The sequence below is a fragment of the Trichechus manatus genome, unplaced genomic scaffold, assembly GCF_000243295.1.
Source record: "Trichechus manatus latirostris isolate Lorelei unplaced genomic scaffold, TriManLat1.0 scaffold00222, whole genome shotgun sequence".
Classification (NCBI taxonomy): domain Eukaryota; kingdom Metazoa; phylum Chordata; class Mammalia; order Sirenia; family Trichechidae; genus Trichechus; species Trichechus manatus.
Genome location: NW_004444158.1, coordinates 3,153,710 through 3,179,379, shown reverse-complemented (window position 1 = coordinate 3,179,379; position 25,670 = coordinate 3,153,710). Strand labels below are relative to the sequence as shown.

General features: G+C 36.2%; 1 protein-coding gene across 1 annotated transcript in view; it reads left to right on the top strand.

Annotated features, from left to right (window-relative positions):
- NDC80 (NDC80 kinetochore complex component) overlaps positions 1 to 21,032 on the top strand; it is a 43,400-nt gene extending 22,368 nt beyond the window's left edge. The window contains exons 11-16 of the mRNA XM_023742899.1: positions 2,583 to 2,735; positions 5,510 to 5,599; positions 8,069 to 8,161; positions 9,157 to 9,287; positions 12,008 to 12,110; positions 20,588 to 21,032. Of these exons, the coding sequence (XP_023598667.1) occupies positions 2,583 to 2,735; positions 5,510 to 5,599; positions 8,069 to 8,161; positions 9,157 to 9,287; positions 12,008 to 12,110; positions 20,588 to 20,725 (708 nt within the window). The 3' untranslated portion in view covers positions 20,726 to 21,032. The remainder of the gene's footprint in view (positions 1 to 2,582; positions 2,736 to 5,509; positions 5,600 to 8,068; positions 8,162 to 9,156; positions 9,288 to 12,007; positions 12,111 to 20,587) is intronic.
- The last annotated feature ends 4,638 nt before the right edge of the window (positions 21,033 to 25,670 follow it).

Genomic DNA, 25,670 nt, shown 5'->3' with positions numbered 1-25,670 from the left:
TCCCAAAGGTTTTGATATGATGTGTTTTCATTCTCATTCGATTCCAGGAATTTTTTTATTCCATCTTTCATTTCTTCTCTTAGCCATAGGTTTGTAAGCAGGTGTTATTCAGTTTCCATGTAATTGATTTTTTTCGTTGCTCTTTCTGTTGTTAATTTCTACCTTGATGGCATTGTGATCAGAGAAGATACTTTGTATTATCTCAGTGTTTTGGATCTTGTTGAGGATTGCTCTGTGGCCTAAGATGTAGTCTATTCTGGAGACTGTTCCATGTGCATTGGAAAAGAATGTGTACTTTCAGCTGTAGGGCGGAATGTTCCATATGTGTCTGTGAGGTCAAGTTGGCTGATTGTGCCCTTTAGGTCTTCTGTATCTTTGCTGAGTTTCTTTTTCGATGTTCTGTCCTTTACCAAGAGTGATGTGTTGAAGTCTTCTGTTATTATTGTGGAACTGTCAGTTTCTCTTAGCCTGAAATTTTTAAGGAGACATGACCAGACTTCACAAGATCTTGTTTTCGGTAATTTGAAAAATGGGTTGGAAGGGAGCAAGACAGTCAGATAAGGATCCATGGCAGCAATCTGGGGAGAAATTACAAGTTTAACTTAGGAATTATTAGTGGGGATTGAAAGAAGTTGGTAGATTCTGACTACTTACGAGGTAGAGTAAATAAGACCTGGCAAATGAGAGGGAAAGCAGTCACAGTGTAGATATTTCACGTGTCTGGCTTGGGTAGTTGGGCAAGTTGTAGTACCATTAATTCAGGAATACAGGAGAAGGAAGAAGTTACTGCAGGAATGGGGATGGTATGTTGGATATGTATCCGTGAGGCATCCAAGTGATAATATTTAATAGGCTATTGTATATATGGGTCTGGACCTCAGCATAAAATATTTGGGTTTGCAATGTAGATTTGGCAAAAATCTATAAATTGTGATTGAAGCCACAGGAGTGGATGAATTCTCCAAGGGAGGATGTATAGGATGAGGACAGAACTCTTGGAAACACCAGCATTTTTGGGTAGGCAAAGGCCCCTGAAGAGCCCTAAAAGGAAACTGAGTTACTTCAACTGATAGTGATGAATGTATCTTATCTCAAGCACTGTGTAGGAAAGGGAAAGTTATGAATCCCTGGACTAGGTGAAGTCTGAGTTTGACTAACTAAAATCAGGTGTACTAAAAAGAATAACAATTTTTTTTTTTTGGAGGAGCAGACTGAAAGGAAAGAAAACCCTGGGAAATCGTTGAGCAGTGACCTGGTGAGGGGGCCAGAGTAAGGACAATGGACCGTGTGAAGAAAGCCTTAGTGTGCTAGGTAGCTGGGAGTCAGGAAAGAAGGATTGGAAAGGACACTGCTGGAGTTCAGAAAATGCACAGACATTTCAGCCATCACCTTTTTTCTGGACTGATTTTTATTTCACGTGCTAACTCCGGAGTTCTCTGTTGACGTAAACGTTAGGCTGCATCTGGTCTCATCAGGAAAGAGTTTTCAGGGTCTAAACTGGTGGTAGAGAGGAGAAAGAGACCGAGGTGCCACGTTTGCTGCCCTGCAGTGCAGCACAATAAAGTGCATGGACTTGTGAAAGCAGCTTTCACTGGATAAAAATGATAATGAAAACGGAAGAAACTGCTCCTAGAAAACTTACAATTCTAGGACCATTTAGGACAAACAGACCTACATTAGTCATCTCTAGAGAGCTACTACATTGCAGTATAATAAATGAAGTGATATTCTGATTCATTAATTTAAAAAAAGCTAAAATGTAATATAGGTAGTATTGCTTTTGAGGTCTGATACAGTTTTGGAAATTGTAAATTATTTAAGCAAGTTCTGGATGTGTGCTCTTGCCATTGTATTTTTCATTCAAATTATTCATTTTTAGGATGGGTAACAGCAGTGAGAAGCTAAATATGTATTAAATGAAGGAAGCAGCGTGAAAATAAGTTGCATGTCAGGTAGTGATAGTGCTATAAAGAAAAATAAAACAAAAATTACAGGAAAAAAAGTGAGGGGGTAGAAAGAGAAATTTAGGGACTGTATTAGAGGGAAAGCTTTTCTGATAATGTAATTTGAACAGTTTTGAAGGAATAAATGTGAGTGGGAAATGTTGAATATGTTCCTAAAATATTTTCATCAAAACAGTTAAAATAACATTTTGACACTTTAATTACATTTCACTTATTTTAGATGGAATGCTTTAATTTCTACATTGACAAAGCTAAAGGTTGTTTGTTTTTTAATAATTTCTCTATCTGGTACTTTAAAAAGTAAAATTTAAAAATTTTAATTAATAGCTCAGTATGAACCCTTTTTCCTAAATATTTGTCAGATAAATGCAAGAATGATAGTATATTGCTTACTAATCAATTATAGTGTTAAGATTACTCTACAAATTTAGTGTAAACAACACATTTCATTTGTATATTTTAAAATAGCCACCTTACTACTAAAAAATACTAAATTACTAAACTACTAAAAAGTGGACTCACTGCATGTAAAATTGCAGAAATGACAATTGAAAAGTGGATAGAATGGGACTTTTTTTTTAACGTTTCTTTTTGTTTACTGTTGTTCTCTCCTTACAGATTGAAGCACAGTTAGCAGAATATCATAAGTTGGCTAGAAAATTAAAACTCATCCCTAAGGGTGCTGAGAATTCCAAAGGTTATGACTTTGAAATTAAGTTTAACCCTGAGGCTGGTGCCAACTGCCTTGTCAAATACAAGGCTCAAGTTTATGTAAGTAATTATGAATACTTTAAAAGGTTTTTAAATTATATGATTGACCACTGGTTCATATATTTATATGTAAGTGTTTAAAAGTCAGCATGTCCATAACTCAGGACTACACAGAAATAAAACACTGAAACTTTTTATCATCTTTCTTCTTGGTAGTAGAAATCTTCTCTTAATTGTGTGTTACTCTTCAAATTATAAAACCTTTTCTTCCTCTCTATCTACCTTATCTATTCAACTATCCAATAAAAAAATTTGATTACATATAGTACATTTTGTAAGGCTCTATGATAGATACCAGGATTATAAAGACAAATATGAGCTGACCCTTTTTCCCAAGTTGCTGGTGGCCTCCTCAGGTCTCCTTAAGACATAAATAAATGTCATGTATGTGCTTTATTAGAAATCTTTACAGATAACGGTAACAAAGTCCTTCTTCCCACTGAGCAGAACAGACTCCATAGAGGTGGTGGGTGGTGACACTGGGATGAAATGGTGAAAGATGAGTTATTTATAGGGGCAGTCCACAGGAGAGGGCTCCAGGCATAAGGACACACGAAGGCATGAAATGTAATAGGGCATTAAATAACACTAGCACTCAATGATGAGAAATTGGTACCTAATTTTGAAATGTGGCTAAAGTCATAATTTGGCAAAGAAAATTTTAAAATTGCTGTATTGCAACTTCTCAACCATTTACAGATTTTAGAATTTTTGTAACCCCCTCAAAAATGCCAATTTTCAAAATACTTAGTTTTTAAATAAAAGATTGTTGATTTGAGTAGTAAGGATATGATAGTTTTACAATCAAAGTAATAATAATGATTATTTTCTAAGTCATAAGACTGTATTTCTGCCTGAGAAACATTCATTCATTCAACAAATATCGAGTGCCTGTTATGTTCCAGACCAGCTAAGTGCTAGAGATAAAATATAACCCAAAACAGATACAGTTCCTGCTTCCACAGCAATTAGTCTTTTGGTGAACAGACATTAATTAAATAAAGCTAGACTCATTTTCAATAGAAAAAATATATGGAGTAAACATTTTATCTTTCACTGAATTCTTCTTCAAGTAAACAGATCAACAAATAGATAAATGGAGTTTGCTCACCACTGCTTTGAGTAGTTTGCCATGGCTGGTACAAGACAATGATTACCACAATTAAATCACTGTAGAGGAGGTTGTTGTGTTGTTAGGTGCCATCAAGTAGAGCAGGTTACCCAGAACAAACAGAATGTGTGTGCTCAAAAACGGACAAAATTTTCTGTGACCCCTAGGAATAGTTTTACAGCATAATCTGTTGTTAGCTGCCGTTGAGATGGCCTCATGCACAATAGAGCGAAACACTGTGTATCAGACAATTGTGATCCACAGGGTTTTCATTGACTGATTTTCAGAACTAGATCGCCAGGCCTTTCTTCCTATTACATAATAATAGAACAGTAAAAATAGAAATAGCATCACTGTCATGCAATCCCAAGTGTTACAAATATATATGAAGAAAAGTTGAAAATCAGTTCTTAGATTAAAGTAGCCATTGCATCTTTCAAAAATTAGCAGGCCAAAATTAAAACTCATTAAAAACTTCAAAAAGCCTACTTAAAACATAGTGGGGTATGGGGTTTTCTTTTGGGGTGATGAAAATATCTTGGAACTAGAGGTGATGGTTGTACAATGTGAATCTACTAAATGCCACTGAATTGTACACTTTAAAATGGTTAGTTTTATCGTAAATTCATTTTAGCCTAACCATTTCTGTTTAACCGTGTTAAAATGTGGATTCACCTCAGTTAAAAAGAAAAACATAATGGGAATCAGTGAAGTACTATATTGAAATAAAATCAGTAAAACAGAAAGTAAACATAAGAAATATAAGCAGAGAATTGTAGGACTAAACAGTTGACAAGGATTAAGAGAAATTTATGCATCTAAGAGATACAGAATAAAAATACAACCTATATATGAATTGTTTTGAAAGTAAGATACTGCAATAAACTTAAATAATGAATATGAATTTGCAGAATAACTAAGAACTCAGGCTAAAGTAGGCTCTATATAAAGTAACCATAACTATTGGTTAAAATTAAATTTTTAAATGGCAAATCTAGAATTTTGCCAGTATTAATAAAAAAGAAAAAAAAGCAAATTACCAAACCTAACTTTTAAACCTAAACCTTACCCTAACCCCAAACCTAAACATAAATGTGACCCTAACCCAAAACCTAATCCTAACCCACACCTTAACATAAACTTAACCCTAAATCTAACCTAAAACCTAAACCTAATGCTAACCCTAAACCTAAAACTAAATATAACGCATGCTTTAAACATAACTCTAACCAACTCTAAACTTAAAACTAACCCTAACACTAAACCTAACCCTAAAGACTAATCATAACCCTAGTGCTAACCCTAGAAGTAAACCTAAACCCAAACACTAAAACCTAGCCCTAACTGAAAACCTAAACCAAACCTTAACCCTCAATCTAAATGTATCCTTAACCCTAAACCTAAACCCAAACACTGAACACTAACTCTAAAAGAAAAAAAAAGATTACATTCTACAGTTACAGAAATTACATTAAAAATTCAGAGTTTGTTTTTTCTTGTTGATGGTATATTAGTTTATATTATAAAATGTCATGGCTTCACTTTTTTCTCTGATGTATTAAACCACAAGTGGCTTCTCCCATCACAAGTTGTAAATGCCTCATGAGAGAAATTTGACGAATACGCATGTCATATATAACCCACATTCCTGTGTGTTTTATAGGCACCACTCAAGGAACTCCTGAACCAAACTGAAGAAGAAATTAATAAAGTTCTAAATAAAAAAATGGGTTTAGAGGATACCTTAGAACAAGTAAGTAATGAAACAAAGTCATTAAAAGCAAAAATAAGGGTTTTCAAACATAAAAATTAAATGTGATTTGTGTTTTCTCATTGCTAAAGAATGAATTTTTTAATAAAATTATGAAAAATGGTGTCATGGATTGAATTATGTCCCCCAAAAAATGTGTGTATCAATTTGGCTGGGCCATGATTCCCAGAATTGTGTGGTTGGCCTCCATTTTGTGACTGTAATTTTGTTAAAGAGGATTTGGGTGGGATTGTAACACCCTTACTAAGGTCACACCCCTGATCCAAAGTAAAGGGAGTTTCCCTGGGGTGTGGCCTGCACCACCTTTTATCTCTCAAGAGATGAAAGGGAAGCAAGCAGAGAGTTGGAGACCTCATACCATCAAGAAAGCAGTGCCGGGAGCAGAGTGCGTCCTTTGGGTCGGAGTCCCTGCGCAAAGAAGCTCCTAGTCCAGGAGTACTTGTGGTACTTCTGTTAGAGCAGCACTAGATGACTAAGACAAATGGAGAGTCGACTAACCTTGATTTGGAAACATTTGAAGTACAGTAAATAACTTAAACATCCTAGGATTCACATTTCATTGATGAAGTGATAGAAAACTGAGTAAACATCCCCCCCCTTTTTTTTTAAGTAAAGAATTGCCTCCTATAACTTGAGATAATTTAATAATATTCCTTTTTATACCACAAGGGATTTGAAGTAACTACCTTAAAATTAGCTGTGACAGAGCAAGAGGTTTCTTTTTACAAAGTTTTTCATTCTGGGTCATGAAATTCAGGGAAACTCAAACCTAAATGCATATAAAAGTTTATTTCCAAAAGTAGTTTTCAGAAAGTTCCTGCTTCAGAGATCCTTGAACATAATATTGCCAGTATCCCTGAGAGAGAGCACTACTATTATATTCAATCATCTTCAAACATTGTTGTAGCCGATTAAGAAAAGTTAAAAAGCTACTTCTCAAATGTACACGAAGGATATTGTTTATATAACACCAAACAATTAAAGGAAAACACTAATAAGTCAGCACTTCAAAAACTATTGTGTTTTGGCTAACAAACTGTAAGATATAAAATGAAATCATGTAATTCTGAAAAGGATAGGGATAATGGTTGCACAACATGAGTAATTAGTGTCACTGAATTATACGTGTGAAAATAGACTAGCAGCTAAGGTTATATCTTCATTAACTCTAGTCTTTAAATTGAAAGGCAGGTGGTATTATAGAAAAGGTCCTGGGAGTTAGAACATCTAGCTTTGAGTACTGGACATTTACTTGTTGTGTGACCTTGAGCAAATAGCATTCTTTCCATCCCCTCTCTTTTCACTTATAGCAAAAAAAAACTTTCCTTTCAAGGGATTTTTGATGATTAAATGAGAAGCTACATGTTTCTTTAATGTAGTTCTTTGACCACCCAGCCAACCTTTTCCCAGATAACAATAGTTTGACTGAATTTTTCCTAAAATTCATGCATTTTTTTTTTAATTCCATGTATGTGTGGAATCATCCTCTTTAAAAAAAAAAATGTCAGCTTTTTATACATTGCTGTTTTCTGTTTCCTCTGGGTCTAGCTGAAGAACATTTTGTATTACTGGCATCAACTGGTATCAGTATTTGTCAACAGGAAATGAACTTCAGAAAAAAACTTTTTTTTTTTTTTCTCAGTTTTGCTGTCAACGCATCTTAAAATTCACGCTTTAGCAAAATTAAATATGGTTACTGCTCTTTGGAAGCATGCATGACTGTAAGCAATTAGCAAACATAATCCAATAAAATTTATATAAATAGTTCTCTTTAACATCCCAGAAAGTGATTGCATAAATGGAAAGCTAGATAACTAGCTAAAGTAGATAATATCTAATAGAACTAGACTTCAAAACTAGGGATCAAAAACAATTTATGAGATATGTAATATATTAACACATGTAATGTATGTAATATTAATATAATATCTACCAAAAAAAAAAATTCCATTGCCATCATGTCGATTCCAACTCATAGCGACCCTATAGAACAGAGTAGAACTGCCCCATAGGGTTTCCAAGGAGCAGCTGGTGGATTCAAACTGCTGACTTTTTCGTTAGCAGCAGAAAAAAACACTTTCACAGCCACTGGTGAAAGAGCAGATATTAGTATCCTTATTTTACTGGGAATTAAACCAGAGTTTTGATTCCTAACGAGTGTCCTACTTTACCACTTTGCATTTAAACTTGGTAATTAGTATTTCCTCTTAACCATTAGGTATGTTTCCTTTCCTAAGTGCATTTTATTTGTACTACAAGTATAAATTAATTATACATTAAAAAGCATTGAGGAATATAAAATTTTTAGACAAATGATAGGTGAGAGTCCAAAAGAACCAGAAGAAACCATATGGTTCTATTAGTTGATTGCCAATATAAAAATTCAATAATTTGTTAAAAAAATATTTTATGTATAGTTATAATTTCTCAACCAAAGTTTTATTCCCCTAGTTGAATATAATGGTAACAGAAAGCAAGCGAAGTGTGAGAACTCTGAAAGAAGAAGTTCAAAAGCTGGATGACCTTTATCAACACAAAGTTAAGGTAAGAACTTTGTCACGGTCTGTATGAGTTAGCCAAAGCTGTGTCAATCAAGTGTCAGAAATTCAAAACTTTTCTCTTGACCTGTATCATATTTAAGGCCTGAACTTTTTTTAAGTCTGTTGTGAAATTTTTAGAAAATATACCACTACATATAAAATGTGAGACATTTGTTAACCATTTTTATTGTTTCATATGTCCTCCGTGGCAATACTTAGTTTATCCTCTGAAGCACTTAAATGAAGCACTTTATGATACTTTATCTTGAGAAATGTAAGAATTGAGGAATTTGAGTACTTTGTTTTAGCTTGATATGATGGTAAATGTTGAAGATATGATAAGGTATGGAAGCACGTAAAGATTTATTATACTCATAGTCCCTGGTGTTCACAGAACGCTCAGCAGGACCACACAGGAAAAACGGGGGGTGGTCACAGGCAGAGATGGAAAGGGCAGGCATCTTTATTGTGGTTTTAGTGGAAAACGGGACAGGAAGAAGGCAGAGTACACGGGGAATTTATTGGTCACCTATATTTGAAATACACTTTAGGGCTTGGGACGTTTACCAAAGGAGAAGAGTTACTTGGTGTGGGTGTTAAAATACCATTTTACAGAAGCTAGAAAATATGGTTGATACATATAGTTAATGCAAATGTAAAATGACAGTAGTATAAGAGTTATTCCTAGATTAGTCCTAGATTAGTCCTTGATGCACATGTAAAAAAAATTTTAAAACAAAGTAACGTAAGATTTTCTAGTAGTTTAGCCTTGAAAATACTGCTGAGTGAATCCTATTACACAGGCCTGTTTAAAAGGTCATATTTATGTTTATGGTATGGAATTCCCAAAGGAGCATTCTAAGTCTTTCACACATAAAGCAGTAAGCATCCTGAGAATACAAATTATGCAATCTGATAAAGAAATGGTTTGAAAATAATCCAACTGGACTATATAGCATGTGACTATCAAAAACCATAACCATGAGTGTATCCTTATAGGAAGCTGAGGAAGAGGACAAAAAATGTGCCAATGAGCTTGAGTCCTTGGAGAAACACAAGCACCTACTGGAGAGTGGGGTTAATGAAGGCCTCAGTGAAGCAATGAATGAATTAGATGCTATTCAGCGGGAGTAAGTTCATCTCTAAGATTTATGATGTTTCAGATTAATTATTAAACAGTTATGTAAAACCAGGTCTATTCTGATTTGCTTTAATTTATAGAGCTATTTGGGGTGGAGTGATACTTAAGCAGAACAGCATACTTAGAATTACAAGTTTGCCTGTAACTTGAAATACTTTCTATCTACAGATACATTCTACTACTACTAAAGTTAGTGCCTTACTGAAAAAATCATTCATTTTTATGTATAATTATAAGTGGCTTTTAATCCCTAAAAACAACATAGAATTTTAAATGAGGTCAAATAACTTTGGCTGTTTATTGGTGAATTTTAATAAAGTCACTAAACTCCCTAAACTTCTCTTATTTTAAGATATATTTTGTAGAAATTATATATATTTATACTGAAATGTAATTAGACTATAAATTATACAGTCTTATAACGCAGCATCTCCCTTCTTAAAAATTACCATGCTATGCAAAATCATGCAATAAAAACCACAAGACTTAGAGGAAAATTAGGATTGGGGCACAACATTCAAAAACTTCATCAGGGACACACATAAACAAAAAATAGGAATAAAAAATGTTAGCACACTTTACATATATTGGGTAGTTAAGAAATGTGTAAGTTCTATGATAAATATGACACTTTACCTTGAAAAAGACCTGAAGTTTGCTTGGGGAACTGGATGTCAGAAGCGTTGCAGTTTTTGAGTTCTTGTGAAGAGGTGGAAGGAGCATTATCTGAAGTCAGATGGAAAATTGTAACCAGTTGTGGATGAGTGTGTGGCTTATAATACATGCAGTGAACTGAGATAGCTGGTAGATGTTTGAAGTATTTGTGTTTTGTGTGCCCCTGTGCATCTGAACTCAGCTGGGTGCCATTTTCTGGGCTCACCTCATGTTTCTCATGATGGAAATCAGCAAATGCTAAGGCTAAATTTTCATTATGCTCAAATTGCTACCTAATATATCAATCAAGTTGAAACAAATTCCTGTTTCTAAATAAGCATTATAGCAGAACTGACTGTATGTCATGTTATATTTTTTAGAAGTTACTTATACTCAAATTATACAGTGTCAGGTTTTTGCTATTGGTTTCCATTACAATTTTTAAAACTCATAGGAAACATTTTAGTCACACTAAGTAATAACTATAACTAAAACTAGTGACATCCTTTCTTTAAAGAATAGTCTGTATGTAATTCTTTCATGTACTGATATACATTGATATATTGAATCTATAGGCTCTGTGTACTCTTATATAAAAATATACACATTTTTTTTGTCTCCATTAAAAACCAAACCCACTGCAGTCAAGTCAATTCCTACTCGTAGCACCCTATAGGACAGAGTAGAACTGCCCTCATAGGCTTTCCAAGGCTGTAAATCTTCACAGAAGCAGCCTGCCATATCTTTCTCCCGCAGTGACTGGTGGGTTTGAACCACGGACCTTTCAGATAGCAGCTGAGCACTTAACGACTGCACCACCAGAGCTCCTTTAATCTCAACTGACCCTCAAATAACAAAAAAATCTTATTAAAGTTGCAAGTACAAGCCTTGAGAAAGTCACAATTCTTTATTTCCTCATTAGTAGGCTAGGGGAATGAACCCTGGTTGCACAATGGTTAAGCACTCCGCTGTTAAAATGGAAAGGTTGGCAGTTTGAAACCGCTCTAAGGGAGAAGGGACCTGGTGATCTCCTCCACCCCACCCCATCACAAATATTACCATATCTTTACACAAATAACATGCATCTTCTACATTTGTTTGCCAACCACACCCTCCTCCCCCGCCCCACACAAGGTATTTTCATAAGCGCCACTATGCCAATGTTTTTTTACATGTTGTTGTAAAAAAAATTAGCATAGTGCACTTACAAAAGTGTCAGGGGCGGAGGGGGTAGGACACAGTTGGCAAACAAACGTAGAAGGCGTGCATTATTTTAGTAAAAATACAGTGCAGTTCTACTCTGTCCTATAGAGTCCACTCAAGGGCACACAGCAGCAACAACAGACTAGGGGTAGAAAACTCAGTTATGATTTGTTTGGGCTACAGTTTTGAATCTGAATTTGAATGCCTAAAGGCAGGACTTCTACTCTCCAATTAACTATGACCCCACCCTACACTTTAGTCATAAACAATGCGTTACTCGTCTACTCCCCTTTCACAAGTTTATCTAACCATCTTGCCCCTGAAAGCTTACAATTTTTTTGGAGGCTCAGGTAAGACCATTTGCTCCAGAAATTTATGTATTTAATCAGAGGTTTTGTTTTGTTTAGTACTCACATACCTAGACCTTGGGCCCACACCTACTAACTGAGGTGGTAGAATACTAAAATATATCATAAAATAATAAGAATTTATTTAGTGTCATATATGTTTAATCAGTTCTCCAAGAAGAGCTCAATGTACAATCTTTGTGTTTAATGTCCTTACACTCATAAGTCAGGAAATACTGTTTTGGTGAATATTTGATTGAGTAAAACTGACCTCTTTGTTGTGTTTCTACTGGTATATTAACCTAACTTGCAAAGGATTCGTGAAGATGCTTTTACTTCTGTTTTAATGATTAATAGCGGGACCTCTATGAATCATACATATACGAGGCAGCACATATACCAATCACAGCTTGGTTTTATTGAGTTTGGAAATGGAAAATGAGCTAAGTAGAACTGATATATTAGTTTCTTCCTAGGTGACTAAAGCAAGCATTTTATTCTACAGATACCAGTTAGTTGCGCAGACCACAAGTGAAGAAAGACGAAAAGTGGGAAATAACTTGCAGCGTCTTTTAGAAATGGTTGCTACACATGTAGGGTCTGTGGAGGTAAGTTTGGGAAGGTCTTTCCTACATTCTAACAAACCTTTTTTTAAAATTTTTGATATATTTCTGTTTTGTTTCTGTAGAAATTACATGATAAATCTTATTTCTATGGAAAATAAGTCTAGTAAAAATTTATCACAAGAATCCTATCTAGTGATATGGCGAGGGGATTCAGGGAATACTTCTGCATTTTATAAAATAAACTGCTTTACTAACATAAACAGCATACTATGATACTTACTACATCAACAATATATGATGATATTGTGCCAGGCCATGTTCTGTATAGTAAAAACATACTAGTACATTTAAGATTTCATTACGATTGAGATGGAAAAGTATGGTTTATGAGAAATGTGTTTCTTTCTGTTGATTTCATATAAACATAGAATAAAGAGTTTTTGAAACATGATGTATTTACCTTAGCCTCACTCTTCACATATTTGAAAGTTCAATAATAAAACTATTCCTCCAAGCTGCTGTACAGAGACCTAAAAGCAAAGGTAAATTGCTAAACTTTAAAACTCCTGGGTAATTTGTTAGATGATAATGTGTTTGTAGTTGAGAGTGGTTTAAGAAGGAAAAAACTCATACCTCATTAGTAGGCTTTCATTTATTGGAAACTTTATGAGCATGTGATACCCTGCTTCTCATCATTTCTCCTGAAAGACATTGAACTCTTGCTTTCTTGCTTGCCCAGTCTCCTCATTGCTTCGTAATAAGACATAAGGAAAGCACTGTGGAATACTTCATCAGAAAACCTGGGTTCTACCCAGTTCTACCTAATTCAACCACTTAGTGACTCTGGAGGCACAGTGGTTAAGAGCTTGGCTGCTAACTAAGAGGTCGGAAGTTTGAATCCACTAGCTGCCCTTTGGAAACCCTATGGGGCAGTTCTACTCTGTCCTGTAGGGTCGCTATGAGTTGGAATCAATGGCAATGGGTTTAGTGACTCTAACCTTGCATGGAGCCTTTTTCAACCAGGATTGCTCCTTTGAACCACAGACCAGAAAATGATTTGAATAACTATGTTTCCCATTCTCCCAAGTATGGTATATAATAGTACCATTCTAGTGGTATAGGAGAAAAGTTAGTTCATAATGTACAATGGATGCCTTAGGTTGAGAAACTCCACTTGCATGTACCACTTTACTTTTGGTCTTTAGTTTCTTCGTCTGCAAAATGAAGGGGTTGTACTAAATAATTTCCAAAATCCCTAGTGCCTATAACTTTCTATTACTTATAACTACTACACTGTCCTCAGTGTTAATCCAGTAGTTACTTATCACTGTTGTTGTTAGGTGCCGTCGAGTCAGTTCCGACTCGTAGCGACTCTATACACAACAGAACAAAACACTGCCCAGTCCTGTGCCATCCTCACAGTTGTTGCTATGCTTGAGCCCATTGTTTCAGCCACTGTGTCCATCCATCTCATTGAGAGTCTTCCTCTTTTTCACTGACCCTCTACTTTACCAAGCATGATGTCCTTCTCCAGGGACTGATACGTCCTCATAACACGTCCAAAGTATGTGTCTTAGTCATCTAGAGCTGCTGTAACAGAAACACCACAAGTGGATGGCTTTAACAAAGAGAAGTTTATTCTCTTACAGTCCAGTAGGCTGTAAGTCCAAATTCAGGGCATCAGCTCCAGGGGAACGCTTTTTGCATCAGCTCTGGAGGAAGGTCCGTGTCATCAGTCTTCCCTTGGTCTGGGAGCTTCTCTGGGCAGGAACCTCAGGTCCAAAGGACGCGCTCTGCTCCCGGCACTGCTTTCTTGGTGGCATGAGGTTCCCATGTGTCTCTGCTCGCATCTCTCTTTTACATCTCAGAAAAGATTGGCTTAAGACACTATCCAATCTTGTATACCTCATCAGTATAACTGCCGCTAATCCATCTTATTAGATCATAGTGATTGAATTTACAACATGTAAGGAAATCACATCAGATTACAAAACGGTACACAATTGTACAATACTGGGAATCATGACCCAGCCAAGTTGACAGATATTTTTGCAAGACACAATTCAATCCATGACAGTATATGAGATGTAGTCTCGCCATCCTTGCTTCTAAGGAGCATTCTGGTTGTACTTCTTCCAAGACAGATTTGTTCATTCTTTTGGCAGTCCATGGTATATTCAACATTCTTCGCCAACACCACAATTCAAAGGCAATTCTTCTTCGATCCTCCCTATTAATTGTCCAGCTTTCACATGCATATGAGGTGATTGAAAACACCATGGCTTGGGTCAGCTGCACCTTAGTCCTCAAGGTGACATCTTTGCTTTTCAAGCAAAAATGAAGATGAAGAGGTCTTTTGCAGCTGATTTGCCCAGTGCAATGCATTTTTTGATTTCTTGACTGCTGCTTCCATGGGTGTTAATTGTGGATCCAAGTAAAATGAAATCCTTGACAACCTCGATCTTTTCTCTGTTTATCACTAGAGATTGTGTAAAATGTAACCACAACTATTAAAGTTTAAATCCGTTAACATAATCTTACATTTGAAAAGCTAATGGTAGATTACTATTAGTTTTTTGTTATTTTCTATAAGTTTAGTGTTATTCAAAAGGACCAGACCAAATTCAATAAACATTTACTTGAGCACTTAATTTACACTGTGTAAAATTTACAATTAGTCAATGAATTATTAAATATAATAGGTTTCTTAGTAAAGTAGGGAAGAAGCGCAGAAAGGCAAGTGGATCATCATTAAAAACCTAATGGGAAATTTTGTAATGAATGATGACATTGGACTAAAGAAAACAGGAGTTTAGATATAGTGGTATTTTTAGGTGGTATATTTTTCTTGTGGGACAAAGTGATTCTTTAAGCAGTCTCTGGTAGGATCAGACTCGTACAGGTCCTATATGTGACTCAATGTTCCTGGCTAGGGGTCAGCAAACTATAGCCTATAGGCCAAATTCAGTCTGCAGCCTTCTTTCATAAATAATTTTATTGGAACCCAACCACATTCATTCTGTACAGTCTGTTTTCTCACTACAACAATGAAGTTGGGTAGTTATAACAAAGACCATCTGGCCCATGAAGCCTAAAATATTTATTTGACCCTCACAAGAAAAGTTTGCTTACTCCTATTCTGGCACCTACCTTCCTGAGAGAGACAAAATCATTTTTTGTCTGTTTAGGTGTTTCAGTAATTATTGTAAAGCTATAATAACTAACGTTCTAGTATTGATGTAGACAGGCCAGTCTATATGATTGAGAGTCAAGAAATAGATGCTAGAGCATATATGAAAAGTTACTAGCTGAGCTCTGATATATGAGACAGCCACTCTGATGTATGAGACAGGCACTATTGGCAGATTAGTGGAGTAGAATGAATTGTCAAGTTAACCACTACTCTATTATAAACACCTAAGCACAGAACTGTTGGTATTTATTTTTGATTCTTTCTCCATCTTTATAACTGTACCCCTAGCAATAGTAAGTGCCTTAAAATTGCTACTATTTAATAATAGTTATCCTCATTTTTATTATGCCTGACACACGGTAAGTATTCATAACAATTTGTTGTCAGCAAAAAATTAATTAAGTTGCTGCCATAGAGTATGTTCCAGATTAAGAACATGTAGATTAAGAAGTTAAATGTGAGACAAATTTTTTAATACTTCAGGGTTGTAAAGGAGTTCTTAAATTAGACACGAAATGCACAAACCACAAAATAAATTGTTCATAAATTCAGTTTTATTAAAATTAAGATCTCCTTTACACCAAAAAACATAGAAAGTGAAAAACAAGTCACGAACTGATGGAAGATATTTAAAAACCCAACAGATAAAGATTTAAATATATAATAATCTCCAAAAAATAAATAAGAGAAGTGGGCAAAGACATGAACAGGAATTTCACAAAAAAGCGAATGTGGCCAATAAACACATGAAAAGAGATACCATTTTCTACCCCCAAGAAATTAACAAAAGTTCTTAAAGTTTGATGCTACCAAGTGCAAGGATGCAGAGTGATGGGAGTTCTCATTTGCTGCTGCTAGTTGTGTAAATTGATGTAACAATTTCAGAAAACAATTTGGCAGTCCCTAGTAAAACTGAAGGTGCACATCCCTATGCTGTTCCACTCTAGGTATTTGCCCTAAAGAGACTTCTACACTTGTGTGCTAGGGGACATTTTTCAAAAATTTAGAGTGTCAATATTTAAAATAGAGATAGGTAGATAACGTGGTGTATTACTTTCCGGTTGCTGTTATAACAGATTACCACAAATTTAATGGCTTAAAACGCACAATTTTATTATCTTACACTTGTGGAGGTCATAAGTCTAAAATGGATCGACAAGGCTGCATTTCTTCTCGAAGCTCTAGGGGAGAATCCATTTCCTTGCCTTTTCCAACATCTAGAGGCCGTTTACTTAGCTTTGGCCCCTTCCTCCATCTTCAAAGCCAACAGCGTAGCGTGCCTCTTCTTTGACCTCTCCTTCTGTCATTACATCTCTCTCTTACACTGATACTCCTGATCCCCTCTTATAAAGACCCTTATGATTGCACTGGGGCCACTTGGATAATCTAAAATAATCTCCCCATCTCAAAATCCTTAACTTAATCATATCTACAATGTTCCTTTTGCCATATAAGGTAACATGTAATATTCACAAGTTTTGTGAATTAGGATGTGGACGTTTAGGGTTGTGGAGGAAGCATTATTCAGCCTACCACACTTGAGAATAAGCACAAATTCATTAACAGTAAAATGGATAAGTAGATGTTGATATATTCATTCAATAGAATGCTATACAGCAGTACATGAATAAACTGCAGCTCTGCATTAAAGTGAATGAATCTCAAAAACTGGATTAAAAAAATAAGTCATAGAACCTTATATTTAATACGACTCCATAAATATGAAGGTCGAAGCCAGGTAACAATAAACTAAAATTGTTTAGAGATACGTATGTATATATATACAGTTATGTGCCACATAATACTGTACATGCAACATCCAACCACATATATGTCTGTGGTCCCAGAAGTTTATAATAGAGTTCAGAAATCCCAACCGGAGGACGGGACGTAGTGAACGCAAAGCTTCCCTCACGCAACATGTGTATCTCGTGTCTCTTGTATACAAAGCAATTGCACTACCAGGCATATAATGGTACAATACACATATAACTTATAATACGTTTGTCTTGACAGCCATAATAAATGCCTTTGTTACTGGCTTATGTATGTACTGTACTGTACTTTCTGTCATTATTTTAATGTGACTTTCCCTACGTACAAATAAAAAATTTATCATATAACAGTGTGTGCATCAATCCATAGGCAGTAGTATCCAATCTCGTGTATTGTGCGTCTTTTGAGTGTCGTAGCGTTATCTCTCTGTTTAATTTGCTTTCGAAAATATTCTGTGAAGTGCATCATGGCTTCCAAATGCAGCAAAACCAGTGCTAGTGACAGCAGCAAGAGGCAAAGGAAAAATATCAATTTGGAAGTGAAACAAAAGGTTATTAAACAACGCGAAGGTGGAAAATCAGTGAATGCTATTGCTCACAATTTAGGCACGTTGGCACAATGTTCAAGTCACATAACATCCTATTTCACAGAATGCATCGTGGACATTAAGTGGAGCACAACTGTATCTGTATCTGGGGTGTGTGTGTGTGTAGTAAATGTATAAAGAAAAGCAAAATACCATTCAGACACACATCTGCAGTCAACTGATTTTTGACAAAGGTGCTAAGTCCATTCAATGGGGAAACGAGTCTCTTCAATAAATGGTGCTGGGAAAATTGGATTTCTACAGGCAGAAAAATGAAACAGGATCCATACCTCACACCGTAAACAAAAACAAATTAAAAATGGTTTAAGGATCTAAATGTGAAAGCTAAACCATAAAATTTTTAGAAGAAAAAGCAAGGACAACGCTGTCGGGCCTAGCTTTGAACAATGGATTACCTAATAACAAAAGTACAGACAACAAAAGACAAAATTAAAAAATGGGACCCCATAAAAATTGAAAACATTTGTTCATCAGAAGACTACCAAAAAAATGAAAAGACAAGCTACCGACTGGGAGAGTATCTTCGGAAACCACGTATCCGACAAGAGTCTAATAAACAAAATGTGTATAAAACTTCGACAACTTCACAAAAAGACACCCCAATCATACAATGGGCAAGGGACTTGAATAGACATTTCACCAATGAGGACTTTTCAAATGGCTACCAAACACATGAAAAGATGCTCAGTGCAATTAACCATCAGAGAGATGCAAATGAAAAACCATTTCACTCCCAATAGGATGGCTAAGATTAAAAAAAACTGAAAATAACAAATATTAGCGAGAATGTGGGGAAATTGGAACCCTTTACCCACTTCTGGTGAGAATGCAAAATGGTTCAGCATTGTGGAAAACAGCATAGCGGTTCCTCAAAAAACTAAAAATAGAACTACAATATGACCCAGCAATTCCACTCCTAGGTGTATACCCAAAAGACTCGAAAGCAGAGACGCAGACTTGCACACCTATGTTCGTTGTAGCACTATTCAACAATAGCCAAAAGGTGGAAACAACCTAAATGCCCATCAACAGATGAATGGATAAATAAAATATGGTATGCACATACAGTGGAATACTGCGCAGCCAGTAGGAGAAATGAAGTCTTGGTAGATGCTACAATGTGGATGGAGCTGGAGGACATTATGCTGAGTGAAATAAATCAGTCACAAAAGGACAAACATTGTATGACCTCACTTATATAAAAAGATAGGGCAAATGTATAGAGAACAGAGTTTATTAGTGGTTACCAGAGGAAGGAAGGAGGGGCAAAGGGGAGATTAACGATAATGGAAAATATCACATTGAATAAGGGTAGGATTGCACAGCCGATTATTATAATTGCTGTCAATAAATTGTACACCTATAAAAAGTTGAATTGGAAAAAGTTGTGTGATATATTGACAACAACAAAAAGAGAAGCTGCTGAGGCTAATGTACAACCAAAACACTCATGGAATTTGACACCTTGGTTTGGATGTTTAGGGTCATGGTTACATGAGACATCCCAGTTAATTGGCCTAACAACATGTTCAGTGCTTCTTTGCTTCTGTTCTACATCCTAGTTTGTTGCATAGTGCATGGGTTCTTAAAAGCTTTCAAACGGCCATCCAAGGCACAACAATTGGTCTCTATTCGCCTGGAGCAACTGAGGAAGAAAGAGGAGAATACAAGGAGGATATGGAATGTGTGGCTAATAGCCTCCATGAATACTGCCTCTTCTGTCATGAGACCAGAAGAACTAGATGGTGCCCGGCTACCATTACTGAACATTTCGATCAAAGATTTCTGTAGAAGACTCCTGATCACAAGGGGGGAAATGCTGAACAGCTTTTAAAATTCTCATGGACCCCAGACTTCCTGAAGCCATGAAGGTTGGATGAACCTCTGAAACTGTTGCCCTGAGATAATCTTTAAACCTTAAACCAAAAATATCCCCTAAAGTCTTCTTAAAACCAAACAATAGTTTAGCTTAATTAGTTAAAAATAAAAAATAAAAAAGTCTCCCTTGAGCATTAAGCTCTTTTAAGAACTATCTATATGGAATCAAATTGACAACAGCAACTTGAGAGATTAGATAGGAACCTTAAGAGGCAGTGAATTTATTGTAAGGGGGAGGAACAACTCAGAAAAAGGGGGTGAAAATAGTTGCACAACTCAAAGAATGTAATCAGTGTCACTAAATGATACATTTAGAAACTGTTGAATTGATGTATGTTTTGCTGTGTATATTCTCAACAACAAAATAAATTTTTTTTAAAAAAACAGAAGAACCAAAAAGTAAATAAAAATCACTCTGTATCCTGCTACCCAAAAAAATAGCATTCAGGAGAGTGGTTACCTTTGAGGGAGGAAAAAGGGGAGTGTGATTAGAAAAGGACACAAAATGGGCCTGCATGGTGAATACAAGAATGCTCCTTTTAGGACTAGAAGGCAGAAGGGGACAGGAAAGCTGGTGATAGGGAACCGAAGGTTGAATAAGGACAGCGTTGATGTGTAGTGGGGTTGTTAACTATTATCATAGGGCAACATGTCTACTGACTGTTTAATGAGAAACTATTTTGTTCTATAAACCTTCATCTAAAGTGAGAATAGCAGCACAACTGGAAGAACATAATCGATGTCACTGAAGTGTGCATGTAGAAATTTTTGAAATGGTGTATCTTCGGCTATGTATATTTTCACAAAAAAAAAAAAAAGGTCGAGAAGGGAGAGTGTTGACATGTCGTGGGGTTGTTAACCAATGTCATAAAACAATATGTGTACTGACTGTTTAATGAGAAACTATTTGTTCTGTAAACCTTCACCTAAAGTACAATCAAAAAAAAAAAAGAATACTTTTATTCTTATTCTGAACTTACAAATGTTATACTCTTTATAAATTTTATAATTAAACACTTTAAAAGACATAAATTTACATTAACAATTGTTCATTGTTTCCCCTAGAAACATCTTGAGGAGCAGCTTGCTAAAGTTGATAGAGAGTATGAAGAATACATGTCTGAAGATCTCTTAGAAAATATCAGAGAGATTACAGACAAGTATAAGAAGAAAGCTGCTCTACTAAAGCCTTCTGATGAATGAAGAAATGATTATCTAAGCAAGAGCTTTATTAAACAGTGTAAATTTTGATATGCTCTCTCTAAGCTTGAAAATCTCTCTAATATATCCTATACCCCTCCTTACAAAGAAGTCTCATGATCATATCTCCCCAAGCCTATGGAATATTTTTGTATCTTTTATAAATCTAGTTCATTAATGTAAAATATGTATAACTTGAAAATGATAGTAAACTGTTGCATTGTTAACCTTTATATGTGAAAGACCAGTTACATGTGTACTTAGAGTTAATAAAATTGAATCAACAGTGTTTTTCCCTCATTTTTCTTCACTTAACTTCGGATGGTAAGAAGATAGGTATTATGGCCTTAAACTAGGAGTCAGCAAATTACAGTGTGTGACAAATCCTGCCATGCCCGTTCATGTATTGTCTATGAATAATGGCTTCCACACTACAACAGCAGAGTGATTGTGACAGAGACTATATGGCCCGCAAAGCCAAAAAATGTTTACTATTTTGCCCTTTACAGAGAAAGGTTGCCAATCACTGGTATAAACTATACAAAACTATAAAACTTATTTAATAAGTGGACACAGAGTCCAACCCACTACTAATCCACAGCCTTCTTTTTTCCAAGATTCCTAAGTTCTTTCAGACTTCATGCTATCTGTGCTCTGAAATAAGCAGAGGAATATGGAATGTGAAACTCAGAGAAATTATCTAGTTCAACCTCTTCATTTTAGGGACAACAATTCATTTCTAGAGAAGTTCCAATTTACCTCAGGTCACACCTCTTAGTACTGGTAGAAGCTACATTAAAGCTTACTTGAACAGGTGCAGAGTCCTTGGTACAGCCGCAAGAGCTTTGAAAAATGGGTGTTCTGGATGGTGAGGAGTTGCTTGTGTAGAATGACATTTTTAGGCAGGTCTAAATTATTAGAAGAGGACATTGGGGGTTCAGTGGTAGAATTTTCACCTTCCATATGGGATATCTGGGTTCAATTCCCAGTCAGTGCACTTACTGTGCAGCCATAACCCATGACAGTGGTAGCTTGCATGTTTGTTACAGTGTTGACCAGGTTTCAGTGGAGCTTCCAGACTAGGAAAATAGGCCTGATGATCTGCTTCTGAAAATCGGCCAGTGAAAACTGTGGATCACAGCAGTCCAATCTGCAACCAAATCATGCGGATGGTGCAGGACTGGGCAGTGTTTCATTTTGTTGTGTATGGCGTCGCCGTGAGTCGGGCCAACTCAACAGCAGCTAACAACAGATTGTTAGAAAATTCCTAAATGAGTTGACATCTGCCTCCAGCTTAACCTTCTATTCTTTTAACTTTATTCCAATACTAATGCAAGTCAGAATGAATATGATAAAGAGAAACGTAACCAATATACTACAAGAACCAAGAATGGAATTATTCATTCAAGCAAAGCTTTATGAAGGAAAGAGCATTCAGCCTAAGAGAATGGAATGAACGAAGACAGAAAGTGGAGATTGATTCAAGATGGTGGCCTAGTCAGACACACCACACCGTCTCTCTACAGCAAAGACCCAAGAAAGTGTAACATACAGATGACAACCCTGGAACCCTGAGCATCAGATGAAAGGATATAGAATTACATCAAACACAGATTGGAAAAAGAAACTGAAAGACACCAGCGAACATGGAGATACGGAGTGGAGGTGGCCTGCCAGCCAGTTCAGCACTGTGGGGCCATTTTGAGACAAAGCCAGCAGTGACTCTGGGTGAGAAGTGTAGGAAGACAACATCACGGAATTCCCAACAGGAGACACAGAAACTGCAAAGACTTACCTGAAGTAGAGCAAAGTGAACAGGACGTGAACTGGAACTAAGGAGGGAAAATACGGGAAGGAGGATGAGAGCTTCAGGCCTCCTGGTGTACACACAGCAGGGAGAAATCAAGACCCAGAGACAGGGTGACTCTCCAGTGGCAATACCTGACTGGTAGGGCAAGTGGTGAACATGGGGCAATAGAAAGGCCCTACCCCCTTTTTTCTTTTTTTTTTAATTCCCCACTTCCCAGCCACCTGCCCCGCCCCATCCTCGCTGGAGAGATATCCTGCATGACTCCTGACCACCCATCCATCCCCTGATGGAGAGAGCACTTGCGTGAACCCCAGCCACCCACTCTACCCTGCCAGAGAGATGATTAAAGGGACAATCCACCAAGAAGACATAACCATAATAAATAAGCACCCAACGACAGAGTTCCAGAATATATAAAACAAACTAATAACATTGAAAAGAGAAATTGACAGTTCCATAATAATAATAATAGGAGACTTTAACACACCACTTTCAATGACGAACAAAACAAACAGAAAGAAACAAAACAAAGATGCAAAAGATCTAAATAATACAATTAACCAACTTGACCTCATAGACATATACAGAACTTTCCACCCAACAGCAGCACAGTATACATTCTTCTCCAACGTACAAAGATCACTTAGGCCACAAAGCAAGCCTCAATAAATTCAAAAACATCAAAATAATGCAAAGCATCTTCTCTGACCACAAAGCTATAAAACTAAAAATAACAGGAAAAACGGGAGAGAAAAGCAAATTCCTGAAAACTGAGTAACACCTTGCTGAAAAACCACTGGGTAATAAAAGAAATCAAAAATGATATGAAAAAAGTTCCTTCAATCAAATGAGAATGAAAAAACAACATACCAAAGCCTGTGTGATGCAGCAAAAGGAGTGCCCAGAGGAGAATTCATAGCAATAAATGCACACACCAAAAAAGAAAAAAGGGCCAAAATCAATATCTTAACCCTACAGGTCAAACAAATAGATAAAGAAAAGCAAAAGAAGCCCACAGTAAATAGAAGAAAAAAGAAACAACAAAGATTCCTGTTGCCATTGAGTAAATTCCGACTCATCGTGACCCTATAGGACAGAGTAGAACTGCTTCATCGGGTTTCCAAGGAGCGGCTAGTGGATTCAAACTGCCGACCTTTTGGTTAGCAGCTGAGCTCTTAACCACTATGCCACCAGGGTAGAAACAAATGAAATAGAAAACAGAAAAACAGTAGAAAGAATCAAAAAGACTAGAAGTTGGTTCTTTGAGAGGATTAATAAATAGACAAACCACTGACCAAATTCACAAAGGAAAAGAATGAGAAGATGCAAATAACCAAAATAACAAATAAGATGGGCAATATTACAACAGAACCAACTGAGATAAAAAAGATCATAACAGAATTCTATGAAAAACTACTGCCAACAAATTAGAAAACCTAGAAGAAATACATAAATTTCTGGAAACACACTACGTTAGTGGTTAGGAGCTATGGCTGCTAACCAAAATGTCAGCAGTTCGAATCAGCCGGGTACTCCTTGGAAACCCTATGGAGCAGTTCTCCTCTGCCCTATAGGGTCACTATGAGTCGGAATCGACTTGACAGCAATGGGTTATTAATGGGTTACCTAAAGTAACACAAACAAGTAAAGAAAATTAAATAGACCCATAACAAAAGAAGAAATTGAAGAGATCATTTAAGAAAAAAAAAAAACTGAACAAAAAAAATCCCTGGCCCAGACGGCTTCACTGCACAATTCTACTAAACATTCAGAGAAGAGTTCACACCAGTCCTACTCAAACTATTCCAAAACAGAAAAAGAAGGAATACTCCCAAATTCATAGCATGAAGCCAGCATAACCCTGATACCAAAGCCAGGCAAAGACACCACTAAAAAACAAAATTATAGACCAATATGCAATATACCAACATACAAAGAAAACTACAAAACACTACTGCAAGAGACCAAAAGAGATCTACATAAATGGAAAAACATACCATGCTTGTGGATAGAGAGATTCAACTTGTGAAAATGACAATTCTACCCAAAGCATGTATAATACAATGCAATCCCGATCTAAATACCAACAACATTCCTTAAGGAGATGGAAAAACTAATCATTAACTTTATATGGAAAAAGAAGAAGCCCCAGACAAGTAAAGCACTACTGAAGAAGAAGAATAAAGTAGGAGAACTCACACTATCTGACCTCAGAACCTACTATACAGCTACAGTAGTCAAAACAGCCTGGTACTGGTATAGCCACAGATACATAGACCAATGGAACAGAATTGAGAACCCAGATGTAAATCCATCCACCTACAGATACCTGATCTTCAACAAAGGCCCAAAGTCCATCAAATGGGGAGAACACAGTCATTTTAACAAATGGTGCTGGCAAAACTGGATATCCACCTGCAAAAAAATGAAACAGGACCCATACCTCTCATCATACACCAAAACTAGTTCAAAATGGATCTAAATATAAATCCAAAAACTATAAAGTTCATAGAAGAAGAAATAGAATCAATGCTAGAGGCCCTAATATATGGCATTAACAGGATACACACCATAACCAACAACACACAAACTCCAGAAGATAAGCTAGATAACAGGGATATTCTAAAAATTAAACACTTATACTCATCAAAAGACTTCACCGAAAGAGTAAAGAGAACCTACAGATTGGAAAAAAAGTTTTGGACATTGCAAGTCAGACAAAGGTCTAATCTCTAAAATCTGCAAGAAAATCCAAACCTCTGCAACAAAAAGACAAATAATCCAATTAAAAAATGGGCAAAGGTAATGAACAGACACTTCACCAAAGAAGACATCAAGCAGCCAACAGACACATGAGGAAATGGGATCACTAGCCACCAGAGAAATGCAAATAAAAACCACAGTGAGATAACATCTCACCCTGGCATTACTGGCACTAATCAAAAAAACTGGAAATAACAAATGTTGGAGAGGCTGTGGGGAGATCAGAACTCTTATGCACTGCTGGTGGAAATGCAAAATGATACAACCATTTAGTATCGATATGGCACTTCCTTAGGAAGCTAGAAATAGAAATACCATACAATCCAGCAATCCCACTCCTAGGAATATATCCTAGAGAAATAAGAGCCATCATAG